The sequence below is a fragment of the Aquila chrysaetos genome, chromosome 5, assembly GCF_900496995.4.
Source record: "Aquila chrysaetos chrysaetos chromosome 5, bAquChr1.4, whole genome shotgun sequence".
NCBI classification, from domain to species: Eukaryota; Metazoa; Chordata; class Aves; order Accipitriformes; family Accipitridae; genus Aquila; species Aquila chrysaetos.
In genome coordinates, this window is record NC_044008.1 from 46,028,502 (window position 1) to 46,049,495 (window position 20,994).

The 20,994-nt window shown below is 34.7% G+C and overlaps 1 protein-coding gene across 7 annotated transcripts in view; it reads right to left on the minus strand.

Moving 5' to 3' along the window:
- CGNL1 (cingulin like 1) overlaps positions 1 to 20,994 on the minus strand; it is a 64,970-nt gene that overhangs the window by 3,403 nt on the left and 40,573 nt on the right. For all 7 annotated transcript variants that reach the window (XM_030016083.2, XM_030016080.1, XM_030016079.2 and 4 more), the window contains exons 9-17: positions 20,318 to 20,524; positions 19,900 to 20,004; positions 13,329 to 13,481; positions 12,597 to 12,767; positions 9,966 to 10,127; positions 9,056 to 9,145; positions 3,207 to 3,290; positions 1,246 to 1,370; positions 568 to 676 (exon numbers count right to left, since the gene is read on the minus strand). In XM_030016083.2, the coding sequence (XP_029871943.1) occupies positions 568 to 676; positions 1,246 to 1,370; positions 3,207 to 3,290; positions 9,056 to 9,145; positions 9,966 to 10,127; positions 12,597 to 12,767; positions 13,329 to 13,481; positions 19,900 to 20,004; positions 20,318 to 20,524 (1,206 nt within the window). The remainder of the gene's footprint in view (positions 1 to 567; positions 677 to 1,245; positions 1,371 to 3,206; positions 3,291 to 9,055; positions 9,146 to 9,965; positions 10,128 to 12,596; positions 12,768 to 13,328; positions 13,482 to 19,899; positions 20,005 to 20,317; positions 20,525 to 20,994) is intronic.

Below are 20,994 nucleotides of genomic sequence, written 5' to 3' on the forward strand. Positions count from 1 at the left end.
GATTGTTCCTTTAACAGATGTCTGCAATCTGAAACATACTGTTTATTCTCTAGGCAGAATATTAACTATTTGACTCATGTACTGAAACAAACCATGTTTTAAGCAAGAAATCAACAAAGACCACAGGAATGGTAGAGCACATTGCTATTAGAATATCAATGTATGCTTAATACTTATAGCCTATATTTAATAATAAATAGCTTCTTTCTTTAAGCAAAATTTTATGGTGGCAAAACAGAATATATTATTTGTTGGTGTATGTATTTATAGAATCATATGCTGGTGTATATATTTATGGGATCATGTACTGTTATTTGCTTTATTTCTTAAAATAATTATAGCATTGCTCCTCTAAGCGCTTCCTTTTCATAATTTTAGAAATTAATAACAATTTAGTACTAGACAAAGAAACATGGTAACAATGGGAACTGCAAATCTCACTAAATGGGAGTTCATAAACAATAGAGTAATCAGTATCTATCTGTGTTCTTCTCATAGCTTTTATATATGAAGATTTATGCTAGTAGGATTAATATCAGATATTTGCATATTAGTCTTTCCCTCTACCTGGTCCTTTTGATCAGTCAGTGAGAGATGTTCATCATCTACTTGCAACATTAACTCCTTCACTTTTCTCTCAAGTCTGCGGTTACTTAGTTGGAAGTTAGCTCTGTCCCTAGAAAAAACAAAACAAACAAAAGATAGGCTTTCTTAAAAAGGAACTGAAATACTTCCAATCCTGCTGACATAATTCCTTAGCAATTTTCTAATAATTAAATAAATACTAACGGCCCCTGCTTTGATTTACTGATTCCACACAACATGTTAAGAAATTTGTTCAAAAGCATGAACAACTAAGGGGAATTTCTTCTGCCTCCAGAGCAAGATTTAGAAAAAAAAAAAATACATTCCTCCAAGATTAAACAATGAAATGAACATGAAAATGGAAGTGTTAAACTATAGCTAATATTTCTAAGTCTGTTACTCTATTAGACATTGATAAAATAATGAGGTATGGAACCATGTTAGCACTGTGGCCAGTTTTAAATTTATAAGGCAACTTTCAGTGTGCTTTCAGTCAAAAAGAAAATTCGCAATACTTGTATGAAACAGTAACCATTTTAATTTGGTGTTTGTGAGGAAAAAAATAAATCAAGTTCATTGTATCAGAGACTTAATATTAGCAAGAGGTCATATTAACAAATACAAACATGCATGTTTTGATCTTAACATAAGTAGTTTTACCTCTCTTCATTTTCAAGTCGTTCTTCTAGCTCTGTGATCCTTGCTTCCATTTGAGCAACAAGTCCCTCTTTACTGGATCGGTAAGAACCCTCCAGGTGAAGGATTCGGCTCTTCAAGTCTTTGTTCTATAGTTGGAACATACTTGATTACTACATATATGCTGGTATTAACAAATATCACCTTAACACAAAATAAATTTCTCCAGGCAAACACAAGGTTACCAGTATATTTTTAATTTAGTAAATATGGAAAAAGAGAGTCAGTGAGATTCCACTGTTTACTACAAACAAATCTTCTATTACCGTGCTTTATTAAAAAGAATTCAGTGTTAAGCTTGAGTTAAAGTTTTAGGCTTAAAAGGACCCTTGAACTTCAGATGGTTGCAAGCCCCTTCTAACAGCATTTTTTAATATGCCAAAATTTTTCAAATAGCATTGCATCTGTCTTCTCCACACAATCCTTTTGAAAACTCTGTGTTCCTCCCTTGTAACTCACTGGTGTATGGCTAAAACAAGTAGACAGAAATTGCTTGCATCCAGTATCGCTTTACTCTATCAAAGCTGTTACTGTGGGGTTTTTTCCCTCCTTTCTTAACTATCCAATGCTACTCCTACTACGTAAATAGTCTGAAAAACTCTGCAAGCTCCATGATTTGTAAAAGCAGAATTTTACTCAGATTTAGACTTTAGGAGGCTAGGTAATTCCGGTTTTCAATGGGGACCTAGTGATAAAGTTAACAGAAAAAAAAAAAAAAAAGAAGAGTTACAGGAGGAACAGAAAATAAAGCTCTTTATTACAGAACTTCAAACTGTGATCTCAGATCTCAAACACTATAAAAGCTATAACAGAAAAGTCAGAACTAAAGTATAAGGATGTGCATGGGATCTACCAGCAGGTGGCATTCTTTTTTCTCAAACAATTAATATGGGATTCATTTCACATAATTTAAGGCAGCAAATCAGGTGTCTGGTATAAACATGTTCTCTAAATACTCATTACTATCTGTTTTACATTCTTGAGACTGTCAGTAATACTATGACTTGCTAAGATAGCTTTCCTCCAGATCTCAGCTAGGGGCTATGATAGTAATCTTGCTTTCAAAGACCACTGAGCTGCAGAATAAAATGTTGCAAAAAGCTAGAAAGTATTTTTAATGTACTTTCCATCATAGATACTGAAAAATATGAGTCATACTCCTTCCTAGACAACAGAGAGTAAGAATTCTCTATCAAATCCGTATCTTTTTTTTCAGAGGCATGTCATTTTTTCACTTGTTTGCTCCTACAAAAGAAAATACTCAACTAAAATCAGTATTCCTTGAAATTATGATCTACCTTCAACAGTGTTCCTGAAGTACTGTTAAGACTTTGAAGAACAGCTCCTCCAAAAGTGGTCAAAGGATTTACAGCTAAACTAGATAACAGTGTCTTTGATATTCTATGGTCTTTGCTGTATATATGCTTTTTAAAAGTTTCTATATTGATATCTCAGTTTTATTCTAAAACAAGTGTACCATATCAACTGTGACATTTCTTATTTTTAATGTCTTTGATCCTCAAATATATAGACAGAATTTGTGTGGTAGAGAGACACCTACATTCACTACAACAAAAATGTCTTATTGTATTATATAAACAGATGTATGCATAGTATGAGTGTTTAGTATACGAAATATATAAACTGTGACAAACCTCAAGCTAAAACGAGGGGTCTGGAAAGAAAAAAAAAATACTAAGAGAAGACTTAATTCAAGATTATAATATTTTCTTTTGAGTATCAGTATTAAGATACTCATGGGTTTTAATCTATTCTTACTAACACATACTTTTAGCAGCACACTATGGTGGGATAGTGCCAGCTACCAAATACTGTATTCCTTAAATGTTTATTTGAATTTCCTAATGAAGGTAGATACCCAGCCTGTTATCTTGCTAGTGTGGTGATATTCCAGCCATAATTACCTGTCTTTCCAACGAAATTTTGTCACACTCCAAATCTTGCTTTATAGCTCTTTCCTGAAGTAGCTCTGTCCTCATTTGTTCAATCTATAATAGAAAGGACAGAAATTTTAATAAAAGATTTAATTTACATTTATCTATATGATACTGTGTGTATGTATATATATACACACATATACATAAAGTACATATACCTACACAATGAGAAAAAATTTGCTCTCTTATAACTCAAGACATACGCATGATTTCAGATGAAGTTTACAATTACAATGTTGAACAAAATTTTCTGCTTCGGGAAGCCAATGTTACTCCCAGTGCTTATTCTAAGCATTTTCCAGCCACATTGGGTATTGTTGATGTTCAGTATATATATTCTGTAGCAGGGAACTGAACTCTAAAATGTAGCGTGAGAGACGTATCACATGGCAGGGAACTCAGTTCCGGAACATTACATCAGTCTTCAAACACCTTCTACAGTTGTTTTCTTCATACTGAAGTCTGAAGGTCTGAAATGGCACCTTACCTTTAAGCTGGTGACTAGTCTGCTTTAGAACTTCACTTCATTAAACACAAACTGATAACTGCAGAGAAGCGCCCAGAACTCAGTGAGACACTCTACAGACAATTACAGTTTCCTGTGTCTATGAAATAGTAGAAGCTCTTTTTCCACAGACTCCGATGCATACTGGATATGTGTGTTGCTCCCCTCCTCCAGTCAATTATATGTCTGTCATATCAGGAAAGCACGGTCTTCTGGATTTGGGGAAAGGGTGGGTTTTGTTTGTTTTGTTAAAACACAACTTTTGCTACAGTTTCTGTAAATATGTCAGTTGCATATTCAATAACCAAAAGGAAAGTATATTCTCCATATGTAAAACTACCTGATCAATACAGAATCAAGATAAGAATACAGAATTAGTTTATTTTATCCCTCTGTTGGACTTGACTGGAAAAAAAAAAATTCTGAGGATCAAAGAGAAACTCTAAACTGCCTAACAGCTGCTACTGAAATTTCAGGGCTAAAGTAAAATTTTGTAGGACCCAAATACTTTTCTTGCCTCTCAATCCTGCTGAGACTGCCCTCAAGTCTTTACAAACGCCTTTGCAGGCACAGCTAACATTACCACAGCATTTGTGTTATTCCCTGCACAATGTTTACTATGATGAATATCACCTGGGGAACACAGTGAACATCTATGCCAATTACTGTACCTGCAAAAAGACTGACAAAGGTTTCAGCAGCCACAGCATTCTTCTCTGCTTTACAACAGTTACATACGAACTTGCATAAACAGACCATCACAGTTAAGCAGCTCAAAGTTACAGATTTATCTCACTAAAGGTCTTTCAAAAGCCATTGAGAATTCTTGCATAAAAAAAAATCCAAAAGCAATGCTAAGAATGTGAAGGTTAAACAAGTACAGCACATGAACTTTTACCTTAGGCCTTTTTTTTTTTACCACATTATAATATTAAAATATATATTTTTATTTAAGCACATGTTTAAAAGAAGGCATTTACACTGTTTCTGTAGCTTTGAAATGAATATATGAATACAAACAATGGTAGCAACGCATGCAGTTGCTATGTTATGTCACAGTACGGTTTCAGAACAGTAGAAGGCATTCCTGAAAACTAAGGTCATAACAGTTACTGGAGGACAAATGTTAGCACGTGGCTGTGTTCTCAACAGCTGGGTAATTTCCTAAAAGCTCTCACTGTCACATAGAAACCTAATAATAATAATAATGTTTTATACATTATATAGTAAAACATTTTATATATTAAAATATTATTTTATATATAAAAATTAGAATCACCCATATATACAATATCTGCATTTATTCATGAAATATACGAAAAAAAGTTATAACGTGAGGGAGTACACAGAATTTATTCTGCTGTAATTGCTTTAGCCATGAAGATAGACACAGAAAAAATAAAGCAAAATTTGTAGTAAAATGAATGACTAATTAAAAATGCAACTGTTAACTGAAGAAAAGGCTTTTGTTTTATGTAGGAACTTGCTTAATGGACCACTCTAAAGTTCTGCTCTGCTCTTACTGTGCTCAAAGGCTGTGACAAATTTGTGCAACCTTCCCAAGATCTCAAATTAAGAAATTATCTAGAGGAAAATTATTTCATTTCCAAGATGACTGCTACTGTTGTTAGACACCTCATGGTAAAAGCAACCTTACAGAAAAACAGTAGGAGAGAGAAAAAGTACTGTATCTGATTAGGATCAGAAAGCTACGTGCAAATATATACAAGAGCTTGTAAAAAGAGAAGAGCAGCAGGACAATTCTTGCTGGGGGAGGTGGAAACTGTTTTTCACTTACGTCCTTGCACTTTTCATTAATAAACAGATAATTAACATGCACAAAGGAAAAAAGCAGTCATCTGCCAAACGTACTCAAACTTTTCACTTACTTCACAGCAGTTAAGATAGGCTCTGGGTAGGTACCATGCAGAGCTTTGTGCTTCACAGTCTAACTTTCCTATATCTAATATATTCTCATTACGTTAAAAGAATAAACTATTTCTGCAGCTTAAGGCAACAGTTATCACAGCTGGATTTGAAGAATGCTAACAACAAAGAATTTACAAAAGCAATACTATCAGATTTTACAAAGCTTTATTAGACACAACTGCATTTTGTGCCAGCTTTAGGATTAGAAGCAGCTGTTGAGTTCATTACTAGTGAAAGCAATTTGATTTCTAATAATATTTTAGATGCTATCACCACTGTTTACCATCTTGCACTAGGTTCACAGCCTATGCTTCTTCTTAATACCTAAGCAGGGAAAAGTAAAATATATATATACATGTATGTGCCTATATATATTGACCTACAGACACAATTCTCAAGTACGTGACCCAAAAAACAATGTTTAACAAACGAACAAGCTGAAGCCAAACAAATCCCTTTGATCCTTCATAATTGAAAAGCAACCTTCACGTCCACATTGTCATTTGTTTGCTTCCCACACCTGGTGCCAGCTAAAGAGCAGTTATACAGCTATCCATTGGGAATGCTTTACCAAAAGGAAGTGAATGATGCAGTCAATGCAATTTTATCCTTCTGTATTTATTCTAAAACTGTCATGGAAACTAGTGTATTTTTCACACTTACTGGAAACAACTCTGAAGTCAATAGACTCATGTTTGCATTTTCACAAAATACAAGAATTGATGAGGGTATCTTAAGTATTTTTCAATTATGTTGGGAAAAAAAAAAAAAATGGCAAGAAGTACTTCATTTCACTTGTTTGTAGGAAAACAACCATCATGTACTAAAATGTGCCCTGGCCCTGCTCGCTTTAGACTCAAAGGGCAGCTGAGCGCTATAGCTTTCTATGCGTGTGTGGTTTTTGCTCTTTCCAGAGTTGCTAATACCTTACCATTTAAAGACTACTAGGATATGATCCACCTTTCCCCCAAGTTTTTTTACTGTTGCCACTTTGCTGTGGTACTTCTCAAGAACAAGGTAGGGAAGAGAACAGTGTCTCATACAGCCATTCCCAGATTCAAAAGGGTGTTTAAATTAAAAAAGGATAACATTTCATGGTAAATGAAATGTGAACTATCAGCCTTGCCAATGTTTATTCAAACATTTAGCTTTATGTAAAATAGAACCAGTTGTTTCAATTTGCTTTTACTAGAAACTTGAGTATTATAGTTCATTATCAGTATATTAAAATAGCACATTTATAATAAAAAAAAAATTACAGAAATACAGATATTACCAAAACAAATCCATTATAATTTCTCATGTCATTATAAATGCTTAGCAGACCCTGAAATACTCTTTAGTTATTTGACTACTTAGTCATTCTGGCATAAAATCAAAACAAAACAATCTTTGTAACTCATGTGTGAAATGAGAAACTCCAGACCTCAAAATAAACACGTCTTTTACCTATTATGTAACATTTTGGTCACCCATCTGTATTTTAGGTTTCCATTCAGGTAGCAAATTAACTTACTATAGTACCCACTAATGCAGCTATGACTAAGGTTCTTTTATCCCAGGCTTACAACACAGGCATAGACTCTAGTATTAAAGGCTTCCTATTTTAACAACAGCATGACCCCTTATTATTATGGGTCCTTTACATTCCATTTCACCCACTGACTCAGAGTGTGTACAATATCAACAGAATAATAGCAAAAAGACTATATTGCAATCAAATAGAATCTCAGTAACCTGAGTCCCAGCAAAGTAGTAATGGTGCGTTGGTGTTTCAAGGATGCATGAAAGAAAGCTGAAAGAAAGCTGAGCTGTAACTCGCTTAAAACTCTCCAGCTGTCTCAGTGGAATACACAATTTCATTGAAAAGACATAGAAATGAAGATTTTACTTTCTGTTCTCCCTCTGAAATTAAAAGCTATTCAAAAAAATGTCAGCAATTCTTTTTTTTCTGGAGAAAGAAAGAGAAATGAAAACAGAACAGACTATTGTGGGTAGTACCTCAATTCAAATTGTGTCCTGGACTTCTAGGAAACTACTAATGAGGTATAGTACTTAATGTACAGCTACAGTAGTAGACATGCTGTAATAAGTTATGCATTAGTTTCACATCTTTCAGAATGTAAAACTAAGGCAAAGAACATTGTCTAGGCTGTGATATTCCATGATGACATCACCATATTCCTTTCTGTGGACTAATCAAGAACTTGCATAATACTGACTACTCGACCATGGATGCTCTGGTTACTTTTTTCAGTCATCGGGCCCTATTCTCTACTTTTCTGGTTTATTATAAATCTTTGTTACAGCACCTACAATTTCGTACGCCATTTCGTTCCGAAACCTTGAATAATATCATTAAGGCCTCCTTCTTCAGAACAATGAACTTCTAATTGTCTTAGATTTGGTGATTTCCAGCTCAATGGTCTCATTTCAATTAGCCCACCCCACTTCCCCCCACCTGCACATTCACTGGCCTTATTGAAGACAGAGGCAAAATGTTCATTTATTTGAGGAGGCATACCTGGATTAATTTTTATCTTGATTGATACCTCATCATACAGTTTTCACAACTTCTTTCTTATCCAGTCAAAAACCTTTTTGTTACTTGTTTGAATTACTATGATAGGTCTCACTTAGCTTGGCAAATCCCACTTCATCTTTACATTTTCTGCCCTATGAGATACAACCTTGTTAATAAATCCTTCTTCCCCTCTTTCTGGGCTATCTACTCACATAACACTTCTGGAACTAATGACTGATGTTTTTATGTGGAAAACACTTTCCATCTGTCTTATCCTTGATATACCTTAATCAGTTGTTACACTTGTAATGAAAATAAAGCTTCCTCCCCATTGAAACTGGCCAGCATCTTCAGTTCAGCTGACAAGACTAATTAATTCCACAATTTCCTAAGCTCCTCCTCCTTTGAAATCAAGATTCTATTATGCTGGCCTACTTTTCAGTAAGGTTAAAAAATTGTGATCTTTCAATCTAAGATATTTTCTACAACAGGCTTCCTCTGATAGCCTCACCACCTAAAACTAAGCCTAAAATAGCATCATCTCTGCATGCATCAATGATTACTTGATGAAGCTCACTGCATCAAGAATATCAGAGGATGATACTGGTTATCAGTCTTTATATGCAATCTGTGTCAGTTTTCCAGTTAGAAAAACAGGAAAAAATTGGTCTGTGATGATGTGGAGGAGCATATCTAATCATGTTTGTGAACCTTGGTTTTTTGGATTTACATATTCTGCTTAAGTATAGTATATAAACCCTATCGCTAATCATTATTTAGTTAATCAATATTGTTTGTGATCCTAATAACACTTTTTCCTCATCAGTATACAACAGTTGGAAAACTTGTTTTGAGTACCTGCTCTCTGCATTTACTGATCCTCTCGGACAACAAATCTGAATTAGTCTTTTCTTCATCAAGCTCGAGTTCCAGGTGAGATAACTTGTCCTAAGTGGAACAAAGAAAAGTAATTTCAACACACTTCTTTCCCATCCTCTTCAGATTGCTACCAGGGCATTCTTCCTTAAACTTCAAGGATTCAAACTATTTGAAAGACTTGGCTTGGAAAGTAAAATGCCTCTGAAAACACATACAGAATCTAGAAAAAGAGATGGCAGGTAGATAAGCCTTTAAAGTGAATTTGTGTGTCTGACAGAAGCAAAATAGAAGTTTCATTTCCTTTCTTAATCACTCCCACAAATTTCAAGAAAATAAGAGAAAATCCGTAATGTTTCTAGAGACTTAGAATGTCTAAGTTACATTATGCATTTGGAAGAAAAATTTCATATGAATACAATGGCATAAAAGTGTTTGTTTATGAAAGTCAAATGACAGCTTAGTTGAACTGAACAGTTACGAAGCTAACCCTGTAACAACACAGTTAGAATAACAATGTTATTTAGGCTCCTGAAATGAATTGGTATTAGATGCTAAATAGAACTTACACTTCTAAATACTTTTTAAGTTGAGTGATGGGCCTACGAACGAAAAGAATACAATTTTGCCTAATAAACTCTAGAGAAAATTAATTAAAAAGTAAGTTAATTAAAATGATGGAAGAATAATTGCAATTTAGAACACATCATGCTACGATAGATATGTTAACAGATCACCTTTAGAATATAGCAGAATAATTCCTGCAGTAGTACTACATGGATTTTCAACAACATCAAGTTCTTTTGCTTCTTCCCAGGCAGAATCCATGTGAAATACCAAAATTATTTTCATCAGTTCTAATAAGAGACCAACCCTCAAGAATGTCTTTTACCTCCATTAGTTTGATTTGTCTTGCCCGATCATCTTTTAAGTGGTTTTTGGCTTCCAGTTCATACTCCAAGCCTTTCACAGTCTGTTCTAGCAGCTGAGTTTTTGTTATTGCCTCATCCTGAGCTCTCTGGTAGTCTCTCAAGTTTTCTTCCATAAAACGTATCTGAAACAATAAGATTATGGTAATACACTTTATACTGTACTTTCTGTAAGTAAGCGATGTCAGTAAAGGGGACTGACTACAAACATGACAGATCTGGAAGCATGACAGGAATTGCATTGAGTTACAGGCTTTCACAGTAATTTGTTTTATCCACAAGATGGCACCAAGAAAATAAACTTGGATTAAATATCAGCTCTATAAGAGATGCTTCACACTACAGGTTCTACAGTGACGATTATACATGGTGCAGGTTTTTTATTTATTTCTTTTTACGCAGTTACAGCAAACCAAAATTTTTACAATTTTCAAAATGGTTATATCTTTGCAACTTTTGCAATATTACTCCTTTCGTTTTTGGACTACCAATATTTCAGCTTTTACATGATTATGTAGTTTATATGTCTGAGGCACTTCAATGACCGCATTTTACCAGTGACATAATTGCTAACATCTATATCTATATATCTATATCTATATATCTATATCTATATTAGTATAACTTGTAGATATAGTACGGCTATCTGCTGAGGATAAAAGTTTCCTATTCTAACAACAGTGTGTACTCAATAAAATGATCTAAAACCTTCACAGTACTTTAAAAAAAAAAAAAAATTAGTGAAAGGGGTTTTAGGTGAGACTGTGATCATTCCTTATACTTTTATCTTAACTCATGACATGTATATAACATACAATGAGGAGTTTTTTTCTTCAGCATACAGTCTTCCATATTCTTCCTCTGTTCAGTCAAGTTCTTATTTTAGTGATGAAGCTAAAATAATGTACTAGTGACTGTTTACAGAGTTTGCTACCTATTGCTAAGTCCTGACAACAAAACACTGGACATCTGCATGACTTGGTGAACAGCTAGTTAAGTGCAGAGGTCTGTATAGTAATAGCATCTCATATGCATTTAACGTTTCAGAATGGCATTGGATTGGCAACTTTCAAGACTGATATCTTTTATGTATCCTCAGAGAACTTACAAGAGACACAGCAATTAAGAACTCCCATACTGCCTTGCAAGACTGTTTCATAATTTTTCTGCTAGAACAGGAAGATGATACTCGTGTTGCCATGATCATTACATTGGCTTTTGATGAGACACTCAAAAAGAATGTTTTGTGCACTATGACACCTACCCAAGAGGAATTTGAAAGATAACAGGCTCCTTCACGTTGAATGGAAGGACTATCTATTTGTACTGCTTGTTAAACCCAAGAGAGGAAGAGATAATAAAGACTTCCAATTGTGCTTAGTATTTAGTCCCTCTAGAAAGTCTGCTGTTCAACCTGCCTATCCTATATTTTCAGATTTTGTTTCCTCTTTTGCACCTAGCTGCCATACTACATTTTTAAAGCCCTAGGATTTTAAATATTGCCTCATGGAGATGTAGAATTCCATAACCAGTAATATTTTGTCCTTTATATAGTGTTTGGATTATCTTTTTATCAAATAAAGAAGGTTTATTTTGTTCTGGAATTTTTTCTTTGTATTTGTTTTGTAGTTATAATAGATAACACTAGAAGTATTTTTCATAAGTGTAAACCCAGTTCGTATACATATTTACATACACACACATATACATATCTTTTATTTAAGCTGTCTATTCTTTTATTCAACTTAAGAGCCATGTTTTCAATATCCCAGTTTTATTATTCACATTTCATTATGAGTCTTCATCCCTTTACAAAGGCTCTCCACCCCCGAATGGAATAAATATAGAAAGAAGACAGAGTAATATAGAGGAACTATACTTTCTTCTATTGCTGTTCTTTTAAATTGAATTTAAAACAAGTTTGTTAAGGGGAGAGGGCAATGTAAGACCAGTTCTGAACTGGAAAAATCAAAATATTAAATATTCTACATACAGAAAACATCTGTGACCAGTGTATTCTCATAGCTTTTCAATTGCAGAAGAAGTATATACAGATCTTTAAAATACTGGATTGTCTTTACAGCAAAATTTACATGCTAAGAGGCAGACACTTCAAGACTGTGGTTGATTCTTGGTCGCACAGACACCTTTGTCATTAAAATCTGCAACGTGACTCACGCGAAGGAAGAAGAGAATGTATCTCAACTCCTATAGAGCCAGAATTTGGTTTTGGTTTGTTGTTTTTGGGGTCTTTTCTCCTAATTCAAGAATGTTTCCACATTCTCAATTCCTTCAGTAGCAGGCATTAAAAGAGCAGCAGATCATCAACGGAATCCTTGTCATATCACTGAAGATACATTCATTTGTCAAACACTGCATTTATCTGTCATAAACAGGAAATCCCATTTCTCTGGCAGAAGTAACATGCTGATCACCATCATGAAGAATGAAACTCAAAAGCACACTGACTGAGATCAGGCTCTCGTGATGAAGTACACAAATACGTGATAGCAAACATTGACTGTCTTGAAAACTATCTGAGCTGAATTCTAGGTCAAAGGTTAGAATTTGTCACTGAACTTATGAGTCATTACCTCATCTTGCATTCTCATGGTTGTCAGGCGTGATTTTTCTACCTCAAGGGTTTTCTCTTTTAATTGTCTCTGCACATCTGCAAGTTCCCTCTGATTTTTCTCCTTGTATTCATCAAGCTGGTTCTGAAGCTCCAGAGTTGATGTTCTTGAGACCTCTACCATTTCAGACATCTGGGAAAAAAATACATATAATTTTTTTTCCTAAAATACTGCTACAAAAGGTTCTATCAGGCTTAATACACCAAAAGGTTTTTTCTCCAGCTTCAATATTCAGCTTAGTATTTTCAAATGTGAAATTGATCAAACATGTTCCCAAACAAATTAATTTCTATGGAGAAGTGTGCAAACACAAAACAGTAAGGTTATTTTCTAATAGTATGTATGGCAAGACTATTGTCTTTCTGTCTGTCAGCAGTTCTTCCAGCTGACTGACATAATGACCTGAACAGTCACACTTCAGTACATCAATATTAAGTTGTATGGTCTACACACACAGCAAAATAAGCCTAATGCAGTAGCGCTTTGAGAATCAGCTGTAAAACTCTGAAATATTGCTATAGCATACATTAGAACTGAACTCAAATCTGGGATCTTGTTTGAACAAAACAGAACTGTTCTACAACAGTATTTTGAGATAGTGGTGTTCCAACCACTGTTTCAGCTTAAGCTGAAAGCTTTTCTTGATATGTTAGATATTCAGATTCCTGCAGCCTCTTTGGAATGAACTCATACCTCCTCCTGTAACTTTTCAACAGTCTTGTTCAGTTGCCATCGTTCATTCTCCATTTCATTTTTTATCTCCTTTAACTGTTCCTTCTGGTGAGTTTCATCTTTTAACTGCTGAGTTAACTGTTGCCGCTCCCGCAAAATACAACGGATGTTCTCCTGAAGTAGATTAAAAAATATATATCCTGAAATGTAGACCCTCTTTTCTAATGCCTTAAAGGAATGTTATATAACACTCTGTGCAACAGTAATACCACCAGCTGTTGTAATATTAAGACAAACTTAAATAAAAAAGTTTATGGAGTTACAGTTTGCTCGCCAGTATAGGACAAACGTTATTTTAGTGATGAAGTGCTTTATCCTTCCTATACCTAAACCACTGTTGAAACACTCATGAGACCAAACATAGACCCTTTTAATGATTCTGTTACATGCAAAAGCATACATTCCTCTGTAGTTGCACACATCAGCAAATCCTACCTCCCGCACAAGGTTCAATACCCATTTTAGGTTTCACATTTTCCTATATGCTCCCTTTAGTGCTCCCTCAAAAGTTTTCTCAACAACAACCTTTTTTCCTAGGTAAAATAAAATAAAATACAAATCTGTTCCTACAATGAATGAGAAATAACTAGTGGGGATTTTTTTTTCCCCATTGTTGTGCTCCTATAGCACCCAGAAACCCTAATCAAGACAATGTCTCATTGTGACAGATGCTGTGCAAACAGAACTTCGCAGCTCCTAGCACAGAAATCCCCTTCCTGAAAGAACTTTTTCATTAATGTTCAAACCAGACCTTCATTATCTGGATTAAATTTTGAATGAACTCTGGAGCTATGCTGTATGCTCATCTATCAGGAGCTCCAAATGTTTCTGCTGTCACATTCAGGATGTTCAAGAACTTAACACCCTCCAACTTCTAAATACTGTCCATCAGCAGAGTAACTGACTGTCACTAGTTCATTCCAACACAAGAAAAGCAGTTTAACTTCCATCTGCATGTTGGGACTCTCATCCCTTCCTTCTCCTTCCATAATAGAATACTGTAATGGCCCTACTCTAAATAGGCACTACAAGACTAGAGAAAAAGGGGCTGTTTTTATGAAGTCTGAGAGGCACTGTTAATTGATTAAAACCAGATTATGGACAGTTTAAATTGTTCCAACAGAAAAATGTAAATAATTAAAATCACCATAAATTGTAAAAAGCATTCCAAAACATTGTTTTACATTTTAATATTGGAAATATAAGGTTTTGTTGAATATCTAATACCCATGATACTTAATTACACTTCAAAAAACTTTCAATGTGACAACACAGTAGTATTTCTGTAGGCAATATAGATCAGAATCTCAAAAAATAATTGTTCTGTTATGAGAGAAAAGAAAGAACATCATCAAAAGTTAGAAGTTAGAGTTTTCTTAAGATTCATTCTCTCTCTCACATTCCTGTATAACCTGTCAACAAAAGACATCACTGATACAAACAGGAGTTATGGTGGATGCCTAAGTGTATACATAACCCTAAAACATGCTGGGGGCTAACAGATGTTGTTTTGCAAAGTCTAATTCTACACCAGAATCGGTTTAGCTGACACCAAAGGATTTTAAAAACCTTGAAAAGGTTCAACTTTAGCACTTCATTTCTAAAAGCTGCTGAAATCTTGGGAGCCTGCTAATGTGCCATATTTGAACAAGTTATGAAAACCTCATGTGTGCCCCCCTCCACCAGCCTTTCACAGATCATTTAACTTTACTGTTTGTTTACACATCCTTGAGAAACAAACTGTGCAGACACAGATCAGTGAACTATATTGTGGCAGAATAATTGTGCCAGCAGGATGCTGTTCTGCATTTCCAGTGTGCTGAAAAGGGAAGTAAACACCAGAGCAAATCTGGTTACTCTCTTTACTTCAGAGTTATCAACAACAACAAAAAAATCCCCCAAACCAACCAAACAAAAAAAATCAATCACTAATATGAGAAGAAATTTCATCTACTAACTAGGATAATTGCCAAAGTAATAATAGGTATGAATAATTACAATACTGAAGGAAAACAGTAATAGCGGGCTTGATGCAAGCAGTGGATCACCTCAACTTTCATCAGGTCATGCTAACTTTTGCCTGATTTTCAGGTACGTAGCAGACTGAGATGCTAGAGACTGAAATTTAGCTTTTTCTCCTTTGAGTTATATTCTGGCACCCTGAAAAGAAAAATCTGTTCTTTTCATGTATTGCACCTCCACATTTTCATCAACATATTTTTACTGTTTGTTACCAAGAAGGATGATAAAACAAATACTAAGTACATTACTAAAAATTAGAAAGTGGTGTGAAATTGTGATAATAATTATTTTAATAGAATGTGCAATTTCTAGATAACTGACCTGTTCCAAGGAGAAATTTCAGTTTTGCTGAGTTTGTTTTTAGTTAGTTCAACAATAAACTGACAGTGGCAATGCTGCTTCAGAGTATCATGGGAACTGAAGTTCAGGTGCTTCATGCACTCATTCCCCCCAACATCTGTTAAAATGTCTCATGCCCACGTCCCTCTTGGGATGCATCAGAATCTGTTGAGCCACCTGATGTGCCATGAGAATCACAAGACTAAGCACTTCCTGGACCCAATAAAGATCCTACCGTGATCACATTTATTAGTGACTGGAGAAAGCAAAGGCTTCTCTGGGTACATATAAAGTACAAGACTGAAAAAAAATTTACAGCAGTGTTGTTTCTTACCAAATCAACACGTTTTTAATGCACGATCAGATGGTTCACATGCACAACCATTCTCTTTGGAAAAGTGTGCAGTAGCTGATTGTTCTCTGGGCTTGACGAATTCTACTTGGCTGGAAACGGTGGTTTTCTTACCCCACCACTCTGCACAATTTTCTTCTCAAAATCTATTTAATAGGTATCCACATTATGGTCTGTATTATTTAGCTAGTAGCTATGCCATAGAATCATTTATTCTTCAAATAGTGAAATTACCACTAAAGCATAATAAGGTCCTTACTGTTTTGCTAAAGTGTAGCCAGCAGAAAACTTGGTAACATAGGTATAGGGTAAAAATATTCCTCATGAAAACTGAGCATTGTAACATAAATTATCTTTGTTTTAATAAAAACCCTGCATTACAACAGATACTACTTCATTCTTGTAATATTATTCAGGGGAATATGTAGCTTCTCATCAACAATCATTTTCCTTGGGCAACACAAATTAGGATGTGGTATTTCCCTTTTGTAGATTAGTTGATAAAATAGAAAAAAACTGGTAAAAACTAGCATGCCTAGCTTAATATTAATATTTGAGATAGACTAATATGTCATACTAGAAACAACTGAACTTCCATTTATATCACTTAACTCAGGTATTAAAAAACATGATGCCATGGAAATGTTGCTACCGACTATCCAAATGCTGCAGTTTCCTCAGCGTTAGCCTTTCAATACACTATACTGAATTTCAATATTTGAAATTTGGGATGTCCTATAGGACAGCTTCAATAGTCAACTCAAGTATAAGCTCTAATTTGAGTCCCCTTCATATATAAAAATCCTTGAGTGCTTTTCACTGGAATTGGCTGGCCTGTCAGTTACAGTGTAACCACAGCTCAAGTAAACAGTTTATTATTTGCCAATTTAAAGCCAATTTGTAGTGATAATTAATTACTTTGTGAAGAAGCTTAAGTGTTATTTCAGCGCAACTGAGGCTAACTCTACAGCAGTATTTCTCAGTTTCAGGTTGGTGGACAGACAGTGGTCCAGAAGACAGGGAGCCATAAAATAACAATAGAACACACTCACATTTCCACATACCCAGAGAAGAAAAGAAAACAAAATGGAGGAAAACAAAAGTAGTGACTTGTTTTCATAGTAACCTATAAGATTATTGCGATACTTCCTTATTCTTCAAAAAAAAAAAAAATTAGTTTCATCTTCTCTTTACAAAATTAATAATTTCTTTCAACTGATAACTGAAAATTGAGAATGTATTTCAACTTGAGTGCTCTACAACACTATTTCTATGCACCTACCATTATTTACCACAATGAAAAGTTTCATATTCTTCCACCCATGGAAAGGATCCTGTATTCTGATTGTTTAGTTTAAAAAGCACAGAATACTTGGCACTGTGATTCATAATGTTGGTATAACTGATATTTTTTAATATATTGCAGTACCATCTATGCTATGGTTAAGGTGCATAATAATTATATTATTTCCTTTCCCAAGAAAGTTCTCAAGCACCTTCCAAAAGTCTTCTCAATGTTACAAAAATGTTAAGATGTATCTCATTTCTTGAAACAGTGGACTACATAGAGGAGACAGCATGAGACACTACAAAAAATACTACTTGCTTGACCATCCATAAAGAAAATTTCAGTATATACTGAGGTTGGGTTTAGACAAAAACATTAAAACGAATTACTTATAATAATTAAGGGTATTCCAGCTTTAACTTTTCCGAGTAAAAATTTGGGATGGAGGAGGAATAGATTTGGCTATGTTTACAGTAACTGTTAAAATTCTATTCATACTGTCATTGTCTTTCTTATGCTAGTCCACCATTAAAAGTAATTTGTATTATGTAAAAAGCAAGATGGGCCAGTCAAGAATTAAGTTTCCACTGTGATAAGCATTATTACTGTGCCAAAGTTTGTCATCTAAATTGTCAAAGGTAAAACAAGGCCAAATCAGCCTACTGCACAACTTTATTCATTAAAACAAGGAAAAATCTAAAGACAGAAAGGCTGAATTTTTCTAAACAAAAGGGACCACTGATTACATTGTGAAGTCCATTAGTGCTGGTATCTGGTGGACAAGAAGAGTTCAGAATCAGAAAGGGGATTAAATTTGATTTAGAAATTAGTCATAAATTGTGAATAAAATGACAAGACAGACTCTTCTATCTATCACCTTTCCTAGATTTTTTGAATTTGGAGACCCAGCCCAGAGGCAGCATTACTTGGCATGATGCCCTGAAGGATGCCTAAAGAGAAAACAAAGAACACACTTTTCAAGCATCTTGACCCAAAGCTAATCGAGATGCAGGAGATGCATATGGTGCATTGATTCATGTTGTGCAGGAAGGTCAAGCCAGACTGTGATAGAAGGGAGTTCTTAGAAAACAGTGCTAAATGCAAGCCAATGATGAGCAATGGGCCATCTATTGTGATTGTGCAGACTATGAGCAATACACACAAGCAAATTTGGAGAATCAGTGAGGTAGAACACATAAACAGAATTAAAAAGAAAAACACCCGATCAAAAGCCTCAGATAAAACACTTATTGATGTAGCTACAAGGAACATCAGCTTAAAAACATAATTTTGTAGAAATAAAGTTTCCTTACCTATATTGTTAAAACCTTATATTGTTGAAGCACATTCCATTTTAAAGACATAGTAGTATTTTCTTGTTGTTGTTATTTTTTTCTTTTTACCATAATTAACTGAACGATGAGAACATGCTGGTTAACATTATTTTCCCTTGGTTTATCATCCACTCATAGACAAGTTTCATTTTCAGATTTTCAGAACAGTAAATGTAAAATTTTTGTTGAAGACAACAAGGGAAAACATCTGTTCAATTAAAAAAGGGTCTCTAGCAATGTACATGTACTTCACTTTTGAGTCTGACTTGTTTGATAGAATCATCTAAAAACTTTGCTTCTAGACACAAAACTAAGCATTCCAAACTATCTTATACTGCAGAAATAGATGCTTCTTTGGTACATGTAAAAGGTGAATTACAAAGAGGAAATATTATGTTTGCAGCTTTTTCAGACACAGAATATGATGTCAACAAGAAGAGTTTTAAGATTTATAGACATTCATCTCCTTACTAAACAGATCTGAACTTTCATTCCATCTGAATCATTCCATCTTTACTCATACACAATACTGCCAACATCCCTCTCTGCTGCTCTGAAGTAGATGCATTCTCCACACAATTAATTCCTGGGCTAACCTGGGAGAAAGCATATCCTTTCCTGGATACTGAGTAGACTAAGGAGCAAGGTGGAAAGAGGACTTCATACAGAGTTTAAGAGGCTGCAAGTCCTTGTGATAAATGTTAAAATTTCTCTGGTCTTGTGATGAAATATACCAGTTCCATGCAACATTTGCAAAGAAGACAGGTTTGTAAAAAAGAGAAGCCAATTTCCTGATATTTGTCTACTACCAATATTTTTAGTTATATCCAAGTACAGCTTTTTATTCTTTTACACGTAAATACCTACACACAACCAGAGTTGAATGACCTTTCAAAATAATAAACAGATTTATAAAACTTTAGGCAGCTTATTTTGTGATTCATCTCCCTGTAATTTTGCTAGACTCATGGAATTAAAAAAAAAAAAAAAAAAAGACTTTAACAAGAAAACAGTTTTAATTAGATGATGCTATGCCTATGCTTTCAGGAAACATTTGAACATTGCAGTGAGGTCTGGACTATAAAACAAAGCGTACTTCAAAAAGAATGAGATGTTACTCTGCAGAAAGCAATGGTGACTCAGGTAAACAAACAGGAAATTTAAAATTCAAATATTCCAAATTACTCTTGTTCTTACCTGCACATCTTCTAGTTGACTTTCCAAAGACCTTTTTAACACTACTAATTCTTTTGCCTCCTTTTCAGCATGTTTCAAAGCTTCTTCTAACTGTTGCTTCTCTTCCTGCAATGATACGATTTGATACATTTAGACATAGTGGCAAGGCCTTTAATCTGACAAGTAAACTGAGCTATAAAGTATGTTCACTCTGGCCTGTCACTGATCTCCCCAGTTCCAAGCTGTGACTTGGTTTTACACTGCGGAAATCTTTCCTATACATGTCAGCAAACTGCATCATGCTTCTTGACAACCTGCTGGTTTCTGCTTAGCCTTTCCAATGACATTGCCCATCCTCCTCTTTGTTGGTTTTTGTTCTACAATGTATCCTTTGCAAACAGGAAGGACACTACTTAAGGGGCTTGTTTTCTTAACTTACCTCGTATCTCTTTATTTTTTCCTTCACTGAATTTTCTTCTCCTTTCATATTATCAATTTGTTTGTGCAACTCTTCAATTTTACTCTCTAGCTCACCAACTGTTCTCTTCAACTGTTCATTTTCCTCAGTCAGCTCTGTGACTTGATTTTCTATACTATTTCGCATCTCTTGTGCAGCGTTTCTTTCACTGGCAAGGACAGCAGCACTCTAGTGAAAACAAATTATGTCATGTTTAAAAAAATAGTAATAACCGATGCTGTTTTCCAACAGAAGTTTCATATGACACCACAGCAAATATAGCTAGGATATAACATCAAAATGTCAACAAAGAATTTAACTCTGAGTCTGTATACATTACAACCATGCATTTTTATTATTCATATTACTGTGGGAGACCACACAAGGAGCATTTTTTTTCCTCAGGCATACTGTCCTGGTTTCAGCTGGGATAGAGTTAATTTTCTTTCTAGTAGTTGGTATAGTGTTAGGTTTTGGATTCAGTATGAGAAGAATGTTGATAACACACTGATGTTTTCAGTTGTTGCTAAGTAGTGTTTAGACTAAGTCAAGGATTTTTCAGCTTCTCATGCCCAGCCAGCAAGAAGGCTGGAGGGGCACAAGAAGTTGGGAGGGTACACAGCCAGGGCAGCTGACCCAAACTGGCCAAAGGGGTATTC